Here is a 25317-nt window from a genome sequence, read left to right on the forward strand (position 1 = left end):
TACAGCGCTACATCCAGTGACACCTATACACGGTACAGCGCTACATCCAGTGACACCTATACACGGTACAGCGCTACATCCAATGACACCTATACACGGTACAGCGCTACATCCAATGACACCTATGCACGGTACAGCGCTACATCCAGTGACACCTATACACGGTACAGCGCTACATCCAGTGACACCTATACATGGTACAGTGCTACATCCAGTGACACCTATACATGGTACAGTGCTACATCCAATGACATCTATACATGGTACAGTGCTACATCCAGTGACACCTATACACGGTACAGTGCTACATCCAGGGACACCTATACACGGTACAGTGCTACATCCAATGACACCTATACACGGTACAGTGCTACATCCAGTGACACCTATACACGGTACAGTGCCTAAATATATAGATATATATTAGATATCTTTTGAATAAAATGGTCTTTTAGTTTAACTCTTTGGCCAAAGTGTTGTAAGCCCCTGAGCCACTACACGGCAGACCACGTCTCAAGGGCCCTAACACTAATATAAATTCTTAATAACCTGTACATTACCAGGAAGAATGATTTCTAATAAATCTGTCAAAATTAGTTGCATAGTTCTAAGTCTGAAGCTCTTATTACCCTGTATAACACCAGGAAAAGCACTCTGTATTAGATTTGTGGCAATCAAACTGCATGCAGTGTTGGAGGTAGGAATGGAGTGAGCTTTAACCATTTCTGGTGCTGGGTAACCTACTAACAGCTCCCTTGTTATAAGAAAAACCCTGTTATTGTAACATCTCCTCGCAGCCCCGACCTGTCTCTTCCAGTAGAAGGTATCCCTGTTGTGAGAATATACCATCCGAGCGCTCTGTGCCCCCTGTTATAAGAACTCCCCCTTATAATATAGTAATTTGCCTCCTGTGAGCAGACCTCCCACACCCTGACCCCTCTGCCCTCGTTTCCAGACCTTCCTGAACCCCCCTATGATCTGGAACTCTCTGACCAGCAGGACACCAGCATCAAACTCACCTGGACCCCAGGCTACGAGAACAACAGCCCCATCAAGGGTAAGGTCATGTGACCACTGGGGACCCCCACCCCAATCTCTGTCCTGAGTTCCAAGGGGGGGGGGGATGTCCCTGCACATGTTGGTTGAACCCCTTCACTGCCAGAGGGGCCTACAACCCGGTGCTCTGCGGCGCCTTGGAGTTCAATTGCTGGCCTCTGAAGTGGGAGCCCCACATTTTAAAGCCAGGAGCCAACCCGAGGGGAGCTTGGGAAGTCTTTTTATTAATACAAAGTAATTCGATTGCAAGCTCTGCAGGGCAGTGGTTCATTGAGCAAGCGGTGTATTTCTGCCCCTCTCACTCCAGCGCTGTAAGAGTTAATGGTGCGCTGGGGTGTGTGACCCTCGTGTGTCCCCTCCCCCGCAGAGTTCATTATAGAGTTTGAGGAGGACAGCTTTGAGCCAGGGACGTGGCAAGAGTTGACGCGGGTGGATGGGGAACACGCATCTGCCAAGCTGGAGCTCTCTCCCTACGTCAACTACCAATTCCGGGTCATCGCCAGGAACGAGATCGGACAGAGTAACGGCAGCAAACCGTCAGATCGCTTCAAGACAGCGAAAGCTGGTAATGCCAGAGCACTGATTACTGGGGGGCTCAGAGAGGCACAGGGACCCCCAGCCTGTCCTGCCTCCGGGTATAGGGATGCCCATCCTGTCCCCCCCTCATCCCAGCGACGTCCATCCTGTACCCCCCCTCATCCCAGGGACGTCCATCCTGTCCCCCCCTCATCCCAGGGACGTCCATCCTGTACCCCCCCTCATCCCAGGGACGTCCATCCTGTACCCTCCCTCATCCCAGGGACGTCCATCCTGTACCCCCCCTCATCTCAGGGACGTCCATCCTGTCCCCCCCTCATCCCAGGGACGTCCATCCTGTCCCCCCCTCATCCCAGGGACGTCCATCCTGTACCCCCCCTCATCCCAGGGACGTCTATCCTGTCCCCCCCTCATCCCAGGGACGTCCATCCTGTCCCCCCCTCATCCCAGGGACGTCCATCCTGAGTCGTCCCCCGTCTCCCCCCCCCCCCTCATCCCAGGTACGTCCATCCTGAGTCGTCCCCCGTCTCCCGCCCCCCCCCCCCCTCATCCCAGGTACGTCCATCCTGTCCTCTCCCTCTAGTCCCAGGGACACCCAGCCTGTCCTGCCTCTGGATATGGGAATGTCCAGTCTGTCCCCCCCCCCTCTAGTCTCAGGGACGTTCCCCCTTTAGTTCCTGGGATGCCCAGCCTGTCCCCCCCTCTCATTCCAGGGACGTGCAGCGTGTGTCCCCCCTCTAGTCCCAGTGATGCCCAGCCTGTCCCTCTCTTCTCACAGGGACAAACACAGCTTGACCCTTTGTCCCAGGGAGACACATAGCATGTCCCCCCCTCTTGTCACAGGGACGCCCAGCCTGTCCCCCTCCAGTCCCTGGTTGAGCGAGCACTGTCGGTTACCTCCGTTTAATGAGCACATTTGTATTTCAGCGCCTAAAAGAAACCCCAGCGAAGTGAAAGGGGAGGGCACTGACCCGGGCAACATGTACATCTCCTGGAAGGTAAGCGCATGCGTGCGACAGAGATACAGAAACTCCAGCAGTCCCGCGCTGCAGATAGGCGCGCTCTTTATTCTGCAGGTTACAGGCGTACGGTATGAGATACAGAAACTCCAGCAGTCCCGCGCTGCAGATAGGCGCGCTCTTTATTCTGCAGGTTACAGACGTACGGTATGAGATACAGAAACTCCAGCAGTCCCGCGCTGCAGATAGGCGCGCTCTTTATTCTGCAGGTTACTTACAGACGTGCGGTATCCACATCAAGTTCTTGCACGGGCTTCTTTAGGTGGCCTCTCGTGACTCCTCCCTTGTGACGTGTCCCTTCTTCCTGACCTTGTTCTCTGCGAGCCCTTCTTACACACAGATGGTTACATACGTTGGCATGTGCTGTTCCACGTGTATTTCTGTACAAGGGCTAAAGATGTTTTTGTGTATCTGACATATTGTATGAATTTTAATTTATTTATTTATAAAAATGTGTTACCAGGAAGTAACACAGTGAGAGTTACCTCTCGTTCTCACGTATGTCCTGGGCACAGAGTTATAACAACACCTGGGTACATTAACAGAACAGGGTCATAAAGTCAGTTCACAGACATTTCATGGGCAGATAGAGTTGGAAAATGTGGTATAGGGGATAAAGTGCTGGTGAGTTTCAGATAGAAATACAGAAGCTTTAACATAAGCAAACGGCTCACACCCGTTAGCTGCCCTTCGGCTGTCCGCCTTTGGGGCGACGCAGATGTGCACTGAAGCCTCTTTCATATAAGGAAGTCTCCTTGCCTAACTGTCACATCGCTAAAGTGAAACCCCCAAACCTTTCAGCGATCTGACTGGGCACCCGCTGTGATTATAACCTTTCCCGCTACGCCCCATCGCTGGGAAGCGGATAGAATTTCTTACATAATGTCGCTAGCGTGCCAAGCACTTTGGGTCTGAGTGCTCGGACACCAGATAATGAGACTGTGAGCTCTGTGGGTCAGTATATATTGGCCGTGTGACTTTCCCATCCTCTTCCTGGCAGCCCCTCCGAGGCATAGATTGGAACGGGCCTGGGTTCAGGTACATTGTGAAGTGGAGGAGGCAGGGTCTGGGGGACAAGTGGCAGACAGAAGAGGTCAGCAGCCCCCCTGTCCTGGTGGAGGAAACTGAGACTTTTGTGCCCTACGAGATCAAGGTCCAGTCTGCCAACGACCTGGGAGAGGCTCCCGAGCCCAAATCTGTCACCGGCTACTCTGGGGAGGATGGTGAGTGTGAGCGGGGGGGGTCAGGCTGACCTGGGTTATGGGGCAGCAGCGCCACACCACCTCCCTCTCCTCCTCCTTCTGCAGCACTGACCCCTTGTGATGGAGCGTCCCATTAATCCGGTCCCAGGTCCCGCGTCTTCTCACTCCGCCCCCGCAGAGCCGGACACACCATACATTGCAGAACTGCGTCGCTAACCCACGATACCCCTCGCGCGTTGGGGGCGGTGCGATACCCCTCACAGGGGGGTGGGGTGAAGGGGGGTGCGATACCCCTGTGCGGGGAGCAGTTGCGGTACCATGCAGAGTAATGCAGCTAAAGGGTTAATTGACTTAATTTGGCGCGCTTGCTGATGTAAATCCCACACATTTGAGTATTTTCGGTGCGAGTTGGAAATGTTTGCTCTGTGCACACGAGTCTTTCCTTCTCTTATCCTGTTCCCCTCCGGGCAGTGAAGGGTTAAGGTGTTGGCTGTTTTTCTCACTTGCAGTTCCCACTGTGTACCCCGAAAATGTTGGGGTGGAATTTTTGAACAGGAACACAATCAAGGTGGTGTGGTCCCCTGTGCAGAAGAAGGGGGTGAGGGGCCACGTCAGGGGGTACAACGTGAGTATATGCCAATCACACTGCAAGGCAGGGAAGGGGTTACACAGCGACGCTCTGGCAGGGAAGGGGTTACACAGCGACGCTCTGGCAGGGAAGGGGTTACACAGCGACGCTCTGGCAGGGAAGGGGTTACACAGCGATGCTATGGCAGGGAAGGGGTTACACAGCGACGCTCTGGCAGGGAAGGGGTTACACAGCGACGCTCTGGGAGGGAAGGGGTTACACGGCGACGCTCTGGCAGGGAAGGGGTTACACAGAGACGCTCTGGCAGGGAAGGGGTTACACAGCGACGCTCTGGCAGGGAAGGGGTTACACAGCGACGCTCTGGCAGGGAAGCGGTTACACAGCGACGCTCTGGGAGGGAAGGGGTTACACGTCGATGCTCTGGCAGGGCAGGGGTTGCCCGGCGACGCTCTGGCAGAGAAGGGGTTACACAGAGACGCTCTGGCAGGGAAGCGGTTACACAGAGACGCTCAGGCAGGGAGGGGGTTACACAGCGACGCTCTGGCAGGGAAGGGGTTACACAGAGACGCTCTGGCAGGGAAGGGGTTACACAGCGACGCTCTGCAGGGAAGGGGTTACACAGTGACGCTCTGGCAGGGAAGGGGTTACACCGCGACGCTCTGGCAGGGAAGGGGTTGCACAGCCACGCTCTGGCAGGGAAGGGGTTATCCAGCGACACTCTGGCAGGGAAGGGGTTACACAGCGATGCTCTGGCAGGGAAGGGGTTACACAGCGACGCTCTGGCAGGGCAGGGGTTACACAGCGACGCTCTGGCAGGGAAGGGGTTACACAGCGGTGCTCTGGCAGGGAAGGGGTTACACGGCGACGCTCTGGCAGGGAAGGGGTTACACAGCGAAGCTGAGGAGCTCTCGTGCTGACCTCTGACCCCCTGCCCCCAGGTGTATTATTACATGCCCCATGGCAGCCCCGGGCACCACCCACCCAACAAGCACACGGTGCACGGTGACGGGAGCCACGCGGTGATCACCGGCCTGGCACCGTACAGCAACTACTCCCTGAGCGCCCGCGTCTTCAACGGCAAGGGGGACGGGCCGGACAGCGCCCCGATCGTGTTCCGCACGCCCGAGGGAGGTGAGATTACATGGGCACCGGGTGGGTGCCGGGCAGAGAGCCATCTGTCACTGTATAGTACACGGCTATCTCTCACCGCGTCTCTGTATAGTACACGGCTATCTCTCACCGCGTCTCTGTATAGTACACGGCTATCTCTCACCGCGTCTCTGTATAGTACAGGGCTATCTCTCACCGCGTTACTGTATAGTACACGGCTATCTCTCACCGCGTCTCTGTATAGTACACGGCTATCTCTCACTGCGTCACTGTATAGTACACGGCTATCTCTCACCGCGTCACTGTATAGTACACGGCTATCTCTCACTGCGTCTCTGTATAGTACACGGCTATCTCTCACCGCGTCTCTGTATAGTACACGGCTATCTCTCACTGCGTCACTGTATAGTACACGGCTATCTCTCACCGCGTCACTGTACAGTACACGGCTATCTCTCACCGCGTCACTGTATAGTACACGGCTATCTCTCACTGCGTCACTGTATAGTACACGGCTATCTCTCACCGCGTTTCTGTATAGTACACGGCTATCTCTCACCGCGTTACTGTATAGTACACGGCTATCTCTCACCACGTCTCTGTATAATACACGGCTATCTCTCACCGCGTCTCTGTATAGTACACGGCTATCTCTCACTGCGTCACTGTATAGTACACAGCTATCTCTCACTGCATCACTGTATAGTACACGGCTATCTCTCACCGCGTCTCTGTATAGTACACGGCTATCTCTCACCGCGTTACTGTATAGTACACGGCTATCTCTCACTGCGTCACTGTATAGTACACGGCTATCTCTCACCACGTCTCTGTATAGTACACGGCTATCTCTCACCGCGTCTCTGTATAGTACACGGCTATCCCTCACTGCGTCTCTGTATAGTACACGGCTATCTCTCACTGCGTCTCTGTATAGTACACGGCTATCTCTCACCGCGTTACTGTATAGTACACGGCTATCTCTCACTGCGCCACTGTATAGTACACGGCTATCTCTCACCGCGTCTCTGTATAGTACACGGCTATCTCTCACCGCGTCACTGTATAGTACACGGCTATCTCTCACCGCGTCTCTGTATAGTACACGGCTATCTCTCACTGCGCCACTGTATAGTACACGGCTATCTCTCACCGCGTCACTGTATAGTACACGGCTATCTCTCACCGCGTCTCTGTATAGCACACGGCTATCTCTCACCGCGTCTCTGTATAGTACACGGCTATCTCTCACCGCGTCTCTGTATAGTACACGGCTATCTCTCACCGCGTCTCTTTATATTACACGGCTATCTCACACCGCGTCTCTGTATAGCACACGGCTATCTCTCACCGCGTCTCTGTATAGTACACGGCTATCTCTCACCGCGTCTCTGTATAGTACACGGATATCTCTCACCACGTCTCTGTATAGCACACGGCTATCTCTCACCGCGTCACTGTATAGTACACGGCTATCTCTCACCACGTCTCTGTATAGCACACGGCTATCTCTCACCGCGTCTCTGTATAGTACACGGCTATCTCTCACCGCGTCTCTGTATAGTACACGGATATCTCTCACCGCGTCTCTGTATAGCACACGGCTATCTCTCACCGCGTCTCTGTATAGTACACGGCTATCTCTCACCGCGTCTCTGTATAGCACACGGCTATCTCTCACCCCTCCCCGGTGTTCCCTGCAGTGCCCAGCTCGCCCGCGTTCTTGCGCCTGGAGCGCCAGTCGGACACGTCTCTGACGCTGCTCTGGGGCGCTCCTGAGAGTCCAAACGGAATCCTGACCGGATACATCATTCAGTACCAGCTGGGTGAGTGGCGCCCGTTCCAGGCCGTGCGCGGTGATAGGAGCCTCGGGGACGCTACATTTGGGGGCGCAGCTGTGGGTCTAGCGTTATAAATAATTATACGATGTTTACAGCACCTACGGTCCCACAATATTAATATTCTAATACTGAAGGGGGGGTCCCTAAAATAAAGTCAGATTGTAGGTTCCACATATAGTGACCACGGATTGGTAACCCCTCCACTGCCAGCGTGGCAGATTTACTTTGCGCTTCTGCAAGAAACGATTCGGCGCGCCTGATGTGCAGACGTAAAGGCGCTTGTAGAGAAGAGGTTTCATGGCTGAGCGCTCTCGCTTTGTTGCAGCTCCCGGTAACTGACTTGCCCCCTTTTCTGCTTCCTCTCGCCCCGCGCCCCCCCCCCCCCCCCCCCCCCAGTGAACAAGACGCACACCAGCATGGTGACCGTCATCGAACCCATCAATGACCCCGTCCAGCAGAACTGGACCCTGAGGAATATCAGCTCCAAGGACACGTACAGGTTCCACGTCCGAGCGCAGACCTCCGTGGGTCAGGGGTCACCGGCGATAGTGGAGGGCAGCACGCTGGAGGAGTCCGGTGAGGCTGGGGGGGGGGGGGGGGGAGGGGTTACACCTTCCGCCGGGCGCTGTTTTGTGCTTCTGTAGCTTAGAACATAGAACGTTTTATTTCGGGTCCTGCGCTGCAGAGCTAGCAATCTAATGTTAGTGCCCGAGGCACAGGGAGGGAAAGTGTCTCTGTCTGTGGACACGCAGGGCGGTTGCTTCGAGGACATGATGGAAATGTCAGCTCCATGGTTTGGAACAAATGCCACCATCACAGGAAACATTCATTATAATCCCAGTGAGGTGTGGCCCCCGAGTGGCCCACGTGTGGCTCCTTGGGGCCCACACTGATGGGTGGCCAACAGCAGTCCTCAAAGGATACCAACAGGCCAGGTTTTCAGGATATCACAGGTGGCTCACTCGCATGACTGCACCACCTGTGCTGAAGCAGGGATATCCTGAAAACCTGACCTGTTGGCCGCCCCTGGCTTTGACTCTCTGGGCCGCGTGTGAGGAGGGCGATATCTTCATGTTCGGTGAGAAAGTAGAAGCTGCACGTTTTGTTTCGGTCAGTGGCGTGTGCAGTGAGACTGGGGCAGTCACGTCTCCGTGGCGTGTGCAGTGAGACTGGGGCAGTCACGTCTCCGTGGCGTGTGCTGTGAGACTGGGGCAGTCACGTCTCTGTGGCGTGTGCAGTGAGACTGGGGCAGTCACGTCTCCGTGGCGTGTGCAGTGAGACTGGGGCAGTCACTTGTCCGTGGCGTGTGCAGTGAGACTGGGGCAGTCACGTTTCCGTGGCGTGTGCAGTGAGACTGGGGCAGTCACGTCTCTGTGGCGTGTGCAGTGAAATTGGGGCAGTCACGTCTCTGTGGCGTGTGCAGTGAGACTGGGGCAGTCACGTCTCTGTGGCGTGTGCAGTGAGACTGGGGCAGTCACGTCTCTGTGGCGTGTGCAGTGAGACTGGGGCAGTCACGTCTCCGTGGCGTGTGCAGTGAGACTGGGGCAGTCACGTCTCCGTGGCGTGTGCAGTGAGACTGGGGCAGTCACGTCTCTGTTGCGTGTGCAGTGAGACTGGGGCAGTCACGTCTCTGTGGCGTGTGCAGTGAGACTGGGGCAGTCACGTCTCTGTGGCGTGTGCAGTGAAACTGGGGCAGTCACGTCTCTGTGGCGTGTGCAGTGAGACTGGGGCAGTCACGTCTCTGTGGCGTGTGCAGTGAGACTGGGGCAGTTACGTCTCTGTGGCGTGTGCAGTGAGACTGGGGCAGTCACGTCTCCGTGGCGTGTGCAGTGAGACTGGGGCAGTCACGTCTCCGTGGCGTGTGCAGTGAGACTGGGGCAGTCACGTCTCTGTTGCGTGTGCAGTGAGACTGGGGCAGTCACGTCTCTGTGGCGTGTGCAGTGAGACTGGGGCAGTCACGTCTCTGTGGCGTGTGCAGTGAAACTGGGGCAGTCACGTCTCTGTGGCGTGTGCAGTGAGACTGGGGCAGTCACGTCTCCGTGGCGTGTGCAGTGAGACTGGGGCAGTCACGTCTCTGTTGCGTGTGCAGTGAGACTGGGGCAGTCACGTCTCTGTGGCGTGTGCAGTGAGACTGGGGCAGTCACGTCTCTGTGGCGTGTGCAGTGAGACTGGGGCAGTTACGTCTCTGTGGCGTGTGCAGTGAGACTGGGGCAGTCACGTCTCCGTGGCGTGTGCAGTGAGACTGGGGCAGTCACGTCTCTGTGGCGTGTGCAGTGAGACTGGGGCAGTCACGTCTCTGTGGCGTGTGCAGTGAGACTGGGGCAGTCACGTCTCCGTGGCGTGTGCTGTGAAATTGGGGCAGTCACGTCTCTGTGGCGTGTGCAGTGAGACTGGGGCAGTCACGTCTCTGTGGCGTGTACAGTGAGACTGGGGCAGTCACGTCTCTGTGGCGTGTGCAGTGAGACTGGGGCAGTCACGTCTCCGTGGCTTGTGCAGTGAGACTGGGGCAGTCACGTCTCCGTGGCGTGTGCAGTGAGACTGGGGCAGTCACGTCTCTGTGGCGTGTGCAGTGAGACTGGGGCGGTCACGTCTCTGTGGCGTGTGCAGTGAGACTGGGGCAGTCACGTCTCTGTGGCGTGTGCAGTGAGACTGGGGCAGTCACGTCTCCGTGGCGTGTGCAGTGAGACTGGGGCAGTCACGTCTCCGTGGCGTGTGCAGTGAGACTGGGGCAGTCACGTCTCCGTGGCGTGTGCAGTGAGACTGGGGGAGTCAGGTTTCCGTGGCTTGTGCAGTGAGACTGGGGCAGTCACGTCTCTGTGGCGTGTGCAGTGAGACTGGGGGAGTCACGTTTCCGTGGCGTGTGCAGTGAGACTGGGGCAGTCACGTCTCTGTGGCGTGTGCAGTGAGACTGGGGCAGTCACGTCTCTGTGGCGTGTGCAGTGAGACTGGGGCAGTCACGTCTCTGTGGCGTGTGCAGTGAGACTGGGGCAGTCACGTCTCTGTGGCGTGTGCAGTGAGACTGGGGCAGTCACGTCTCTGTGGCGTGTGCTGTGAAATTGGGGCAGTCACGTCTCTGTGGCGTGTGCAGTGAGACTGGGGCAGTCACGTTTCCGTGGCTTGTGCAGTGAGACTGGGGCAGTCACGTCTCCGTGGCGTGTGCAGTGAGACTGGGGCAGTCACGTCTCTGTGGCGTGTGCAGTGAGACTGGGGCAGTCACGTCTCTGTGGCGTGTGCAGTGAGACTGGGGCAGTCACGTCTCTGTGGCGTGTGCAGTGAGACTGGGGCAGTCACGTCTCTGTGGCGTGTGCAGTGAGACTGGGGCAGTCACGTCTCTGTGGCGTGTGCAGTGAGACTGGGGCAGTCACGTCTCTGTGGCGTGTGCAGTGAGACTGGGGCAGTCACGTCTCCGTGGCGTGTGCAGTGAGACTGGGGCAGTCACGTCTCTGTGGCGTGTGCTGTGAAATTGGGGCAGTCACGTCTCTGTGGCGTGTGCAGTGAGACTGGGGCAGTCACGTTTCCGTGGCTTGTGCAGTGAGACTGGGGCAGTCACGTCTCTGTGGCGTGTGCAGTGAGACTGGGGCAGTCACGTCTCTGGGGCGTGTGCAGTGAGACTGGGGCAGTCACGTCTCTGTGGCGTGTGCAGTGAGACTGGGGCAGTCACGTCTCTGTGGCGTGTGCAGTGAGACTGGGGCAGTCACGTCTCCGTGGCGTGTGCAGTGAGACTGGGGCAGTCACGTCTCCGTGGCGTGTGCAGTGAGACTGGGGCAGTCACGTCTCCTCTAACACGTTCTCTTCTTGGCAGAGTTTCCGCCGGTTCTGAATATCACCGTTCACACCGGGCACAACTTTGTCCTCCTGAACTGGGTCCAGCTGGAGGGCCAGAGGAACGTGGAGCTCAAAGTCCAAATCAAGAACAAGAGCAGTGAGTGGTACCGGGCACATACTGTACGCTGGGTGCTGGGGGGGTGCGGGCACATACTGTACACTGTGTGCTGGGGGGTGCGGGCACATACTGTACGCTGGGTGCTGGGGGGTGCGGGCACATACTGTACGCTGGGTGCTGGGGGGGTGCGGGCACATACTGTACACTGTGTGCTGGGGGGTGCGGGCACATACTGTACACTGTGTGCTGGGGGCGGGCACATACTGTACGCTGGGTGCTGGGGGGGTGCGGGCACATACTGTACACTGTGTGCTGGGGGGTGCGGGCACATACTGTACACTGTGTGCTGGGGGCGGGCACATACTGTACGCTGGGTGCTGGGGGGGTACCGGGCACATACTGTACGCTGGGTGCTGGGGGGTGCGGGCACATACTGTACACTGTGTGCTGGGGGGTGCGGGCACATACTGTACACTGTGTGCTGGGGGGTGCGGGCACATACTGTACGCTGTGTGCTGGGGGGTGCGGGCACATACTGTACACTGTGTGCTGGGGGGTGCGGGCACATACTGTACGCTGGGTGCTGGGGGGTGCGGGCACATACTGTACGCTGGGTGCTGGGGGGTGCGGGCACATACTGTACGCTGGGTGCTGGGGGGGCGGGCACATACTGTACACTGTGTGCTGGGGGGTGCGGGCACATACTGTACACTGTGTGCTGGGGGGTGCGGGCACATACTGTACACTGTGCTGGGGGGGGCGGGCACATACTGTACGCTGGGTGCTGGGGGGGGCGGGCACATACTGTACACTGTGTGCTGGGGGGTGCGGGCACATACTGTACACTGTGTGCTGGGGGGTGCGGGCACATACTGTACACTGTGTGCTGGGGGGGTGCGGGCACATACTGTACGCTGGGTGCTGGGGGGGGCGGGCACATACTGTACACTGTGTGCTGGGGGGGGCGGGCACATACTGTACACTGTGTGCTGGGGGGTGCGGGCACATACTGTACACTGTGTGCTGGGGGGTGCGGGCACATACTGTACACTGTGTGCTGGGGGCGGGCACATACTGTACACTGTGTGCTGGGGGGTGCGGGCACATACTGTACGCTGGGTGCTGGGGGGGTGCGGGCACATACTGTACACTGTGTGCTGGGGGGTGCGGGCACATACTGTACGCTGGGTGCTGGGGGGGGCGGGCACATACTGTACACTGTGTGCTGGGGGGTGCGGGCACATACTGTACGCTGGGTGCTGGGGGGTGCGGGCACATACTGTACACTGTGTGCTGGGGGGGGCACATACTGTACGCTGGGTGCTGGGGGGTGCGGGCACATACTGTACGCTGGGTGCTGGGGGGTGCGGGCACATACTGTACGCTGGGTGCTGGGGGGTGCGGGCACATACTGTACACTGTGTGCTGGGGGGGGCACATACTGTACGCTGGGTGCTGGGGGGTGCGGGCACATACTGTACACTGTGTGCTGGGGGGTGCGGGCACATACTGTACACTGGGTGCTGGGGGGGGCGGGCACATACTGTACGCTGTGTGCTGGGGGGTGCGGGCACATACTGTACACTGTGTGCTGGGGGGGTGCGGGCACATACTGTACACTGTGTGCTGGGGGGTGCGGGCACATACTGTACACTGTGTGCTGGGGGGTGCGGGCACATACTGTACACTGTGTGCTGGGGGGGCGGGCACATACTGTACACTGTGTGCTGGGGGGTGCGGGCACATACTGTACACTGTGTGCTGGGGGGGGCGGGCACATACTGTACGCTGGGTGCTGGGGGGGCGGGCACATACTGTACACTGTGTGCTGGGGGGTGCGGGCACATACTGTACACTGTGTGCTGGGGGGGTGCGGGCACATACTGTACGCTGGGTGCTGGGGGGGCGGGCACATACTGTACACTGTGTGCTGGGGGGGTGCGGGCACATACTGTACTCTGGGTGCTGGGGGGGTGCGGGCACATACTGTACACTGTGTGCTGGGGGGGCGGGCACATACTGTACGCTGGGTGCTGGGGGGGTGCGGGCACATACTGTACGCTGTGTGCTGGGGGGGCGGGCACATACTGTACACTGTGTGCTGGGGGGTGCGGGCACATACTGTACGCTGTGTGCTGGGGGGGCGGGCACATACTGTACACTGTGTGCTGGGGGGTGCGGGCACATACTGTACGCTGGGTGCTGGGGGGTGCGGGCACATACTGTACACTGTGTGCTGGGGGGTGCGGGCACATACTGTACGCTGTGTGCTGGGGGGTGCGGGCACATACTGTACACTGTGTGCTGGGGGGTGCAGGCACATACTGTACGCTGGGTGCTGGGGGGGTACCGGGCACATACTGTACACTGGGTGCTGGGGGGTGCGGGCACATACTGTACGCTGGGTGCTAGGGGGTGCGGGCACATACTGTACACTGTGTGCTGGGGGGTGCGGGCACATACTGTACGCTGGGTGCTGGGGGGTGCGGGCACATACTGTACACTGTGTGCTGGGGGGGTGCGGGCACATACTGTACGCTGGGTGCTGGGGGGTGCGGGCACATACTGTACACTGTGTGCTGGGGGGTGCGGGCACATACTGTACACTGTGTGCTGGGGGGTGCGGGCACATACTGTACACTGTGTGCTGGGGGGTGCGGGCACATATTGTACGCTGGGTGCTGGGGGGTGCGGGCACATACTGTACGCTGGGTGCTGGGGGGTGCGGGCACCTACTGTACGCTGGGTGCTGGGGGGGGCACCGGGCACATACTGTACGCTGTGTGCTGGGGGGGGGCACCGGGCACATACTGTACACTGTGTGCTGGGGGGGGCGGGCACATACTGTACACTGTGTGCTGGGGGGTGCGGGCACCTACTGTACACTGTGTGCTGGGGGGTGCGGGCACATACTGTACGCTGTGTGCTGGGGGGGGTCGGGCACATACTGTACGCTGTGTGCTGGGGGGTGCGGGCACATACTGTACGCTGGGTGCTGGGGGGTACCGGGCACATACTGTACGCTGGGTGCTGGGGGGTGCGGGCACATACTGTACACTGTGTGCTGGGGGGTGCGGGCACATACTGTACACTGTGTGCTGGGGGGTACCGGGCACATACTGTACGCTGGGTGCTGGGGGGTGCGGGCACATACTGTACGCTGGGTGCTGGGGGGTGCGGGCACATACTGTACGCTGGGTGCTGGGGGGTGCGGGCACATACTGTACGCTGGGTGCTGGGAGGGGGCGGGCACATACTGTACGCTGGGTGCTGGGGGGGTACCGGGCACATACTGTACACTGTGTGCTGGGGGGTGCGGGCACATACTGTACACTGTGTGCTGGGGGGTGCGGGCACATACTGTACACTGTGTGCTGGGGGGGTACCGGGCACATACTGTACACTGTGTGCTGGGAGGGGCGGGCACATACTGTACACTGTGTGCTGGGGGGTGCGGGCACATACTGTACACTGTGTGCTGGGAGGGGCGGGCACATACTGTACACTGTGTGCTGGGGGGTGTGGGCACATACTGTACGCTGGGTGCTGGGAGGGGGTGCGGGCACATACTGTACACTGTGTGCTGGGGGGTGCGGGCACATACTGTACACTGTGTGCTGGGGGGTGCGGGCACATACTGTACACTGTGTGCTGGGGGGTGCGGGCACATACTGTACACTGTGTGCTGGGAGGTGCGGGCACATACTGTACACTGTGTGCTGGGGGGTGCGGGCACATACTGTACGCTGGGTGCTGGGGGGTGCGGGCACATACTGTACACTGTGTGCTGGGGGGGTGCGGGCACATACTGTACACTGTGTGCTGGGGGGTGCGGGCACATACTGTACGCTGGGTGCTGGGGGGTGCGGGCACATACTGTACACTGTGTGCTGGGGGGGTGCGGGCACATACTGTACACTGTGTGCTGGGGGGGTGCGGGCACATACTGTACGCTGGGTGCTGGGGGGTGCGGGCACATACTGTACACTGTGTGCTGGGGGGTGCGGGCACATACTGTACACTGTGTGCTGGGGGGTGCGGGCACATACTGTACACTGTGTGCTGGGGGGTGCGGGCACATACTGTACGCTGGGTGCTGGGGGGGCGGGCACATACTGTACACTGGGTGCTGGGGGGGGCGGGCACATACTGTACGCTGGGTGCTGGGGGGTGCGGGCACATACTGTACACTGTGTGCTGGGGGGGTGCGGGCACATACTGTACGCTGGGTGCTGGGAGGGGCGGGCACATACTGTACACTGTGTGCTGGGGGGTGCGGGCACATACTGTACACTGTGTGCTGGGGGGTGCGGGCACATACTGTACGCTGGGTGCTGGGGGGGTGCGGGCACATACTGTACGCTGGGTGCTGGGGGGGTGGGCACATACTGTACACTGGGTGCTGGGGGGTGCGGGCACATACTGTACACTGTGTGCTGGGGGGGGGTGCGGGCACATACTGTACACTGTGTGCTGGGGGGGTGCGGGCACATACTGTACGCTGGGTGCTGGGGGGGCGGGCACATACTGTACACTGGGTGCTGGGGGGTGCGGGCACATACTGTACACTGTGTGCTGGGGGGGGTGCGGGCACATACTGTACGCTGGGTGCTGGGGGGGGGCGGGCACATACTGTACACTGTGTGCTGGGGGGGGCGGGCACATACTGTACACTGTGTGCTGGGGGGGTGCGGGCACATACTGTACACTGTGTGCTGGGGGGGTGCGGGCACATACTGTACGCTGGGTGCTGGGGGGTGCGGGCACATACTGTACACTGTGTGCTGGGGGGGTGCGGGCACATACTGTACGCTGGGTGCTGGGGGGTGCGGGCACATACTGTACACTGTGTGCTGGGGGGGTGCGGGCACATACTGTACGCTGGGTGCTGGGAGGGGCGGGCACATACTGTACACTGTGTGCTGGGGGGGTGCGGGCACATACTGTACACTGTGTGCTGGGGGGGGCGGGCACATACTGTACACTGTGTGCTGGGGGGGGCGGGCACATACTGTACACTGTGTGCTGGGGGGGGCGGGCACATACTGTACACTGTGTGCTGGGGGGGGCGGGCACATACTGTACACTGTGTGCTGGGAGGGGCGGGCACATACTGTACACTGTGTGCTGGGGGGGGCGGGCACATACTGTACACTGGGTGCTGGGGGGGGCGGGCACATACTGTACGCTGGGTGCTGGGGGGGTGCGGGCACATACTGTACACTGTGTGCTGGGGGGTGCGGGCACATACTGTACACTGTCTGCTGGGGGGTGCGGGCACATACTGTACGCTGGGTGCTGGGGGGGGTGCGGGCACATACTGTACACTGTGTGCTGGGGGGTGCGGGCACATACTGTACACTGTGTGCTGGGGGGTGCGGGCACATACTGTACACTGTGTGCTGGGGGGTGCGGGCACATACTGTACACTGTGTGCTGGGGGGTGCGGGCACATACTGTACACTGTGTGCTGGGGGGGTGCGGGCACATACTGTACACTGTGTGCTGGGGGGTGCGGGCACATACTGTACGCTGGGTGCTGGGGGGTGCGGGCACATACTGTACGCTGGGTGCTGGGGGGGGTGCGGGCACATACTGTACGCTGGGTGCTGGGGGGGGGTGCGGGCACATACTGTACGCTGGGTGCTGGGGGAGGGTGCGGGCACATACTGTACACTGTGTGCTGGGGGGGCGGGCACATACTGTACACTGTGTGCTGGGGGGGTGCGGGCACATACTGTACGCTGGGTGCTGGGGGGTGCGGGCACATACTGTACACTGTGTGCTGGGGGGTGCGGGCACATACTGTACACTGTGTGCTGGGGGGTGCGGGCACATACTGTACACTGTGTGCTGGGGGGTGCGGGCACATACTGTACGCTGTGTGCTGGGGGGTGCGGGCACATACTGTACGCTGGGTGCTGGGGGGTGCGGGCACATACTGTACGCTGGGTGCTGGGGGGGGTGCGGGCACATACTGTACACTGTGTGCTGGGGGGTGCGGGCACATACTGTACACTGTGTGCTGGGGGGTGCGGGCACATACTGTACACTGTGTGCTGGGGGGTGCGGGCACATACTGTACGCTGTGTGCTGGGGGGTGCGGGCACATACTGTACGCTGGGTGCTGGGGGGGGCGGGCACATACTGTACGCTGGGTGCTGGGGGGTGCGGGCACATACTGTACACTGGGTGCTGGGGGGGGCGGGCACATACTGTACGCTGGGTGCTGGGGGGGGCGGGCACATACTGTACGCTGGGTGCTGGGGGGGGCGGGCACATACTGTACAATGTGTGCTGGGGGGGCGGGCACATACTGTACGCTGGGTGCTGGGGGGGGCGGGCACATACTGTACGCTGGGTGCTGGGGGGTGCGGGCACATACTGTACACTGGGTGCTGGGGGGGGCGGGCACATACTGTACGCTGGGTGCTGGGGGGGGCGGGCACATACTGTACGCTGGGTGCTGGGGGGGGCGGGCACATACTGTACGCTGGGTGCTGGGGGGGGCGGGCACATACTGTACAATGTGTGCTGGGGGGGGCGGGCACATACTGTACGCTGGGTGCTGGGGGGGGCGGGCACATACTGTACGCTGGGTGCTGGGGGGTGCGGGCACATACTGTACACTGTGTGCTGGGGGGTGCGGGCACATACTGTACACTGGGTGCTGGGGGGGGCGGGCACATACTGTACGCTGGGTGCTGGGGGGTGCGGGCACATACTGTACGCTGGGTGCTGGGGGGTGCGGGCACATACTGTACGCTGGGTGCTGGGGGGTGCGGGCACATACTGTACACTGTGTGCTGGGGGGTGCGGGCACATACTGTACGCTGGGTGCTGGGGGGGTACCGGGCACATACTGTACGCTGGGTGCTGGGGGTACCGGGCACATACTGTACACTGTGTGCTGGGGGGTGCGGGCACATACTGTACGCTGGGTGCTGGGGGGGGCGGGCACATACTGTACGCTGGGTGCTGGGGGGGGCGGGCACATACTGTACGCTGGGTGCTGGGGGGTGCGGGCACATACTGTACGCTGGGTGCTGGGTGCTGGGGGGGGCGGGCACATACTGTACGCTGGGTGCTGGGGGGTGCGGGCACATACTGTACGCTGGGTGCTGGGGGGTGCGGGCACATACTGTACACTGTGTGCTGGGGGGTGCGGGCACATACTGTACGCTGGGTGCTGGGGGGTGCGGGCACATACTGTACACTGGGTGCTGGGGGGTGTGGGCACATACTGTACAATGTGTGCTGGGGGGGTGCGGGCACATACTGTACGCTGGGTGCTGGGGGGGGCGGGCACATACTGTACACTGTGTGCTGGGGGGTGCGGGCACATACTGTACAATGTGTGCTGGGGGGTGCGGGCACATACTGTACGCTGGGTGCTGGGGGGTGCGGGCACATACTGTACACTGTGTGCTGGGTGCTGGGAGGGGCGGGCACATACTGTACACTGTGTGCTGGGGGGTGCGGGCACATACTGTACGCTGGGTGCTGGGGGGTGCGGGCACATACTGTACGCTGGGTGCTGGGGGGGGCGGGCACATACTGTACACTGTGTGCTGGGGGGTGCGGGCACATACTGTACGCTGGGTGCTGGGGGGGTGCGGGCACATACTGTACAATGTGTGCTGGGGGGTGCGGGCACATACTGTACAATGTGTGCTGGGGGGTGCGGGCACATACTGTACGCTGGGTGCTGGGGGGTGCGGGCACATACTGTACACTGTGTGCTGGGGGGTGCGGGCACATACTGTACGCTGGGTGCTGGGGGGGGCGGGCACATACTGTACACTGTGTGCTGGGGGGTGCGGGCACATACTGTACGCTGGGTGCTGGGGGGGGCGGGCACATACTGTACGCTGGGTGCTGGGGGGGGGCGGGCACATACTGTACGCTGGGTGCTGGGCGGGCACATACTGTACACTGTGTGCTGGGGGGTGCGGGCACATACTGTACGCTGGGTGCTGGGGGGTGCGGGCACATACTGTACACTGTGTGCTGGGGGGTGCGGGCACATACTGTACGCTGGGTGCTGGGGGGGGGGCGGGCACATACTGTACACTGTGTGCTGGGGGGTGCGGGCACATACTGTACGCTGGGTGCTGGGGGGGGCGGGCACATACTGTACGCTGGGTGCTGGGGGGGGCGGGCACATACTGTACGCTGGGTGCTGGGGGGGCGGGCACATACTGTACGCTGGGTGCTGGGGGGGGCGGGCACATACTGTACACTGTGTGCTGGGGGGTGCGGGCACATACTGTACACTGTGTGCTGGGGGGGTGCGGGCACATACTGTACGCTGGGTGCTGGGGGGTGCGGGCACATACTGTACACTGTGTGCTGGGGGGTGCGGGCACATACTGTACACCGTGTGCTGGGGGGGTACCGGGCACATACTGTACGCTGGGTGCTGGGGGGGTACCGGGCACATACTGTACGCTGGGTGCTGGGGGGGGCGGGCACATACTGTACACTGTGTGCTGGGGCGGGCGGGCTCATACTGTACGCTGGGTGCTGGGGGGTGCGGGCACATACTGTACGCTAGGTGCTGGGGGGTGCGGGCACATACTGTACGCTGGGTGCTGGGTGGGGCGGGCACATACTGTACGCTAGGTGCTGGGGGGGGGCGGGCACATACTGTACGCTGGGTGCTGGGACGGGCACATACTGTACACTGTGTGCTGGGGGGTGCGGGCACATACTGTACGCTGTGTGCTGGGGGGTGCGGGCACATACTGTACGCTGGGTGCTGGGGGGTGCGGGCACATACTGTACGCTGGGTGCTGGGGGGGTACCGGGCACATACTGTACGCTGGGTGCTGGGGGGGCGGGCACATACTGTACGCTGGGTGCTGGGGGGTACCGGGCACATACTGTACGCTGGGTGCTGGGGGGGTACCGGGCACATACTGTACACTGTGTGCTGGGGGGTGCGGGCACATACTGTACACTGTGTGCTGGGGGGGTGCGGGCACATACTGTACGCTGGGTGCTGGGGGGTGCGGGCACATACTGTACGCTGGGTGCTGGGGGGGTACCGGGCACATACTGTACACTGTGTGCTGGGGGGTGCGGGCACATACTGTACACTGTGTGCTGGGGGGTGCGGGCACATACTGTACGCTGGGTGCTGGGGGGGTACCGGGCACATACTGTACGCTGGGTGCTGGGGGGTGCGGGCACATACTGTACACTGGGTGCGGGGGGGGCGGGCACCATACTGTACACTGTGTGCTGGGGGGTGCGGGCACATACTGTACGCTGGGTGCTGGGGGGGGCGGGCACATACTGTACGCTGGGTGCTGGGGGGGCGGGCACATACTGTACACTTGGTGCTGGGGGGGGGCGGGCACATACTGTACACTGTGTGCTGGGGGGGCGGGCACATACTGTACGCTGGGTGCTGGGGGTGCGGGCACATACTGTACGCTGGGTGCTGGGGGGGTGCGGGCACATACTGTACGCTGGGTGCTGGGGGGGGCGGGCACATACTGTACGCTGGGTGCTGGGGGGGCGGGCACATACTGTACGCTGGGTGCTGGGGGGGTGCGGGCACATACTGTACACTGGGTGCTGGGGGGGGCGGGCACATACTGTACGCTGGGTGCTGGGGGGTGCGGGCACATACTGTACGCTGGGTGCTGGGGGTGCGGGCACATACTGGTACACTGTGTGCTGGGGGGGGCGGGCACATACACTGGGTGCTAGGGGGGGCGGGAACATACACTGGTGCTGGGGGGGCGCCGGGCTCATACACTGGGTGCTGGGGGGCCCCGGGCACATACCACTGGGTGCTGGGGGGGGGCGCCGGGCTCATACACTGTGTGCTGGGGGGGCACCGGGCTCATACACTGTGTGCTGGGGGGGCGCCGGGCTCATACACTGTGTGCTGGGGGGGCGCCGGGCTCATTACACTGGGTGCTGGGGGGGCACCGGGCTCATACACTGGGTGCTGGGGGGGGGGCGCCGGGCACATACACTGGGTGCTGGGGGGGGGCGGGCACATACTGTACACTGTGTGCTGGGGGGGCACCGGGAACATACGCTGGGTGCTGGGGCGCCGGGCTCATACATTGGGTGCTGGGGGGGGGGCCACATACACTGGGTGCTGGGGGGCGGGCACATACACTGGGTGCTGGGGGGACGCCGGGCTCATACACTGGGTGCTGGGGGGGGCACATACACTGGGTGCTGGGGCAGGCACATACACTGGGTTGCTGGGGGGGGGGGGCGGGCACATACACTGGGTGCTGGGGGGGGGGCGGGCACATACACTGGGTGCTGGGGGGGGCGGGCACATACACTGGGTGCTGGGGGGGGGGCGCCGGGCTCATACACTGGGTGCTGGGGGGGGTACATACACTGGGTGCCTGGGGGGGGGGGGGCGCCGGGCTCATACACTGGGTGCTTCGGGGTGCGGGCACATTACACTGGGTGCTGGGGGGGGCACGGGCACATACACTGGGTGCTGGGGGGGGGCGCCGGGCTCATACACTGGGTGCTGGGGGGGTGCAGGCACATACACTGGGTGCTGGGGGGGGGGCACACACACTGGGTGCTGGGGGGGTGCAGGCACATACACTGGGTGCTGGGGGGGGCGCCGGGCTCATACACTGGGTGCTTCGGGGTGCGGGCACATACACTGTGTGCTGGGGGGGGTACCAGGCTCATATACTGGGTGCTTCGGGGTGCGGGCACATACACTGGGTGCTGGGGGGTCACCGGGCACATACCCTGGGTGCTGGGGGGGGCACCGAGCACATACACTGGGTGCTGGGGGGGCACCGGGCACATACACTGGGTGCTGGGGGGGGGGGCGGGCACATAAACAGGGTGCTGGGGGGGGGGGCGCCGGGCACATACACTGGGTGCTGGGGGGGGGCGGGCACATACACAGGGTGCTGGGGGGGGGGGCGCCGGGCACATACACTGGGTGCTGGGGGGGCACCGGGCTCATACACTGGGTGCTGGGGGGGCACCGGGCACATACACTGGGTGCTGGGGGGGCACCGGGCTCATACACTGGGGTGCTGGGTGGGTGGGCTCATACACTGGGTGCTGGGGGGGCGCCGGGCTCATACACTGGGTGCTGGGGGGGGGGGGGGGCACATACACTGGGTGCTGGGGGGGCGCCGGGCTCATACACTGGGTGCTGGGGGGGGGCACATACACTGGGTGCTGGGGGTGCGCCGGGCTCATACGGCTGGGTGCTGGGGGGGTGCGGGCACATACACTGGGTGCTGGGGGGGGGGGGCACATACACTGGGTGCTGGGGGGGGCACATACACTGGGTGCTGGGGGGGGGGGCACATACACTGGGTGCTGGGGGGCGCCGGGCTCATACACTGGGTGCTGGGGGGGGGCGGGACATTGGCACAGGCCTCTCACACACTAGTCCCTTGTAACACGTTCAGTGCTGGAATGTAGCAGCCCCCCACCCCTCCGCATTACCCCGGAGTACTCACCCAGTGCTCGACCCCCTTTACTGCCCGGTCTCACTAAGGGTGCTTCAGATTAACCGCTTATATCCCGGGCCGGGGCTAACCTGGGGTTAGTGCAATTTCCACAGTGCGCCACGCCGGCTCACCGTGGCACCCACGCCGGCTCACCGTGGCACCCACGCCGGCTCACCGTGGCACTGTCTGACATATAACAACCATTCCACGTTTGTTAAACATCGGGGTATTCTGCTATACAAATAACGGGCGTCCTTCTAGAATACTCCATGTTTATAAAGCCGTGGCACTTCAGATGAATGAGTAGAACAGCCGTGGTACCCTGCCCCTCCCCAGCGTGGCCTCTGACCCTGTCTCTGTCTCCTCCCCAGGTGAGGATTCGTGGCAGGTATACGGCTTGGTGAACTCCACTGACTCCCAGTATTACGTGGGGACCCTCGCACCCGGGACCCCGTATTTTATCCGTCTGATGGCGCTGAACCACTCGCAGGACGTGGACATCTGGAATAAAATGGTGCTGACCTCGGGGATTGGTGAGCGCCCCCCCCCACTCCTATCTTATACTCTCACCCCCCCCCCAAACCCAGAGTGCCCCTCCCCCACTTCTATCTTATACTCTCACCCCCCCCACTCCTATCTTATACTCTCACCCCCCCAAACCCAGAGTGCCCCCCCCCACTCCTATCTTATACTCTCACCCCCCCCAAACCCAGAGTGCCCCCCCACTCCTATCTTATACTCTCACCCCCCCCCAAACCCAGAGTGCTCCCCCACTCCTATCTTATACTCTCGCCCCCCCCCCCCCCCCAAAACCCAGAGTGCCCCCCCCCCCCACTCCTATCTTATATTCGCACGGTGATACACGTGTATCTCTTGCACCGGGGGAGGCGGGCTGCCGGTGACATGCTGTGACACGCGGTGACACGCGTGTAGCACTCTGTGTGGTTCGGAGGTGATATCCGCTTTAAATATTTAAAGGGACAGTTCTTCTGTTCCCCTTGAGCCAAACGCCACTATTTGTACTTCTGGGAATCCCTCAGGTCCGAAGATATTTACCTGTGAAGTTGTCGAGTTTAAATCTCCTTCAGGGGAAACAAAATGGCTGCCAAATCTCAGGCCAATAGTTCGCAGCAACACCATCAGTTGTGGCTTCCCATTGGACGGCCATTTAAATCCCCCCTTAAAAAGCAGGAAGTAATCCCGGTAAGATCACCGGTGCGTATCTCAGGAACTGGGGGTCTCCAGAGCTGGAAATAGTGCGGCCCAGTAAAACTAAAACCCCTAGTTCTGATCCGGTAGAAATAAAATGGAGGTTCGTCGGGCTGGAGTGCGCCTTTAAAGATTAGTATTTCTCCTCCCAAATCTCAGTGATGCCAGAAGCAGCACAAGAGTATTGACACGTGTTGTGTGTGGTCACGCGTGTGCGGTCACGTGTACTCCGCCCGGAGCTGGAATCCGATGTAACTCGTGTTGCGTGTCCTGTGCATGTTGGAGAGGTTCTAGCGACGAGGATCACTTTGCCTCTCTCCCTAACCTCCTCTCTCCCTAACTCCCTCTCTCCTAACCCCTTCTCCCTAACCCCCTCTCTCCTAACCCCCTCTCTCCCTAACCCTCTCTCTCCCTAACCCCCTCTCTCCTAACCCCTTCTCCCTAACCCCCTCTCTCCCTAACCCCCTCACTCCCTAACCCCCTCTCTCCCTAACCCTCTCTCCTAACCCCCTCTCTCCCTAACCCCCTCTCTCCCTAACCCCCTCTCTCCCTAACCCCCTCCTCCCTAACCCCCTCCCTACCCCTCTCTCCCTAACCTCCTCTCTCCCTAACCTCCTCTCTCCCTAACCCCTCTCTCCTAACCCCCCTCTCCCTAACCCCTTCTCTCCCTAATCCCCTCTCCCTAACCCCTTCACCCTAACCCCCCTCTCTCCCTAACCCCCTCTCCCTAACCCCCCTTCTCCCTAACCCCCTCTCTCCCTAACCCCCTCTCTCCCTAACCCCCTCTCTCCCTAACCCCTTCTCCTAACCCCCTCTCTCCCTAACCCCCTCACTCCCTAACCCCCTCTCTCCCTAACCCTCTCTCCCTACCCCTCTCTCCCTAACCCCCTCTCTCCCTAAACCCCCTCTCTCCCTAACCCCCTCTCTCCCTAACCCCCTCTCTCCCTAACCTCCTCTCTCCTAACCTCCTCTCTCCTAACCCCCTCTCTCCCTAACCCCCTCTCTCCCTAACCCCTCTCTCCCTAATCCCTCTCCCTAACCCCTTCTCCTAACCCCTCTCTCCCTAACCCCCTCTCCCTAACCCCCTCTCTCCCTAACCCCCTCTCTCCCTAAACCCCCTCTCTCCCTAACCCCCTCTCTCCCTAACCCCCTCTCTCCCTAACCTCCTCTCTCCCTAACCCCCTCTCTCCCTAACCCCCTCTCTCCCTAACCCCTTCTCTCCCTAATCCCCTCTCCCTAACCCCCTCTCTCCCTAACCCCTCTCCTAACCCCTCTCTCCCTAACCTCCTCTCTCCTAACCCCTTCTCTCCCTAATCCCCTCTCCCTAACCCCTTCTCCCTAACCCCCTCTCCCTAACCCCCTCTCTCCCTAACCCCCTCTCTCCTAACCCTCTCCCTAACCCC

General features: G+C 60.9%; 1 protein-coding gene across 1 annotated transcript in view; it reads left to right on the plus strand.

The window, feature by feature from the left end:
• The window catches only part of L1CAM (L1 cell adhesion molecule), a 118339-nt gene that overhangs the window by 87467 nt on the left and 5555 nt on the right, over positions 1–25317 (plus strand). The window contains exons 16-25 of the mRNA XM_075579514.1: positions 956–1057; positions 1424–1621; positions 2521–2591; positions 3613–3835; positions 4324–4439; positions 5342–5534; positions 7217–7339; positions 7751–7930; positions 11157–11276; positions 23077–23238. Of these exons, the coding sequence (XP_075435629.1) occupies positions 956–1057; positions 1424–1621; positions 2521–2591; positions 3613–3835; positions 4324–4439; positions 5342–5534; positions 7217–7339; positions 7751–7930; positions 11157–11276; positions 23077–23238 (1488 nt within the window). The remainder of the gene's footprint in view (positions 1–955; positions 1058–1423; positions 1622–2520; positions 2592–3612; positions 3836–4323; positions 4440–5341; positions 5535–7216; positions 7340–7750; positions 7931–11156; positions 11277–23076; positions 23239–25317) is intronic.

This window comes from Ascaphus truei, chromosome 21, assembly GCF_040206685.1.
Source record: "Ascaphus truei isolate aAscTru1 chromosome 21, aAscTru1.hap1, whole genome shotgun sequence".
NCBI lineage: Eukaryota > Metazoa > Chordata > Amphibia > Anura > Ascaphidae > Ascaphus > Ascaphus truei.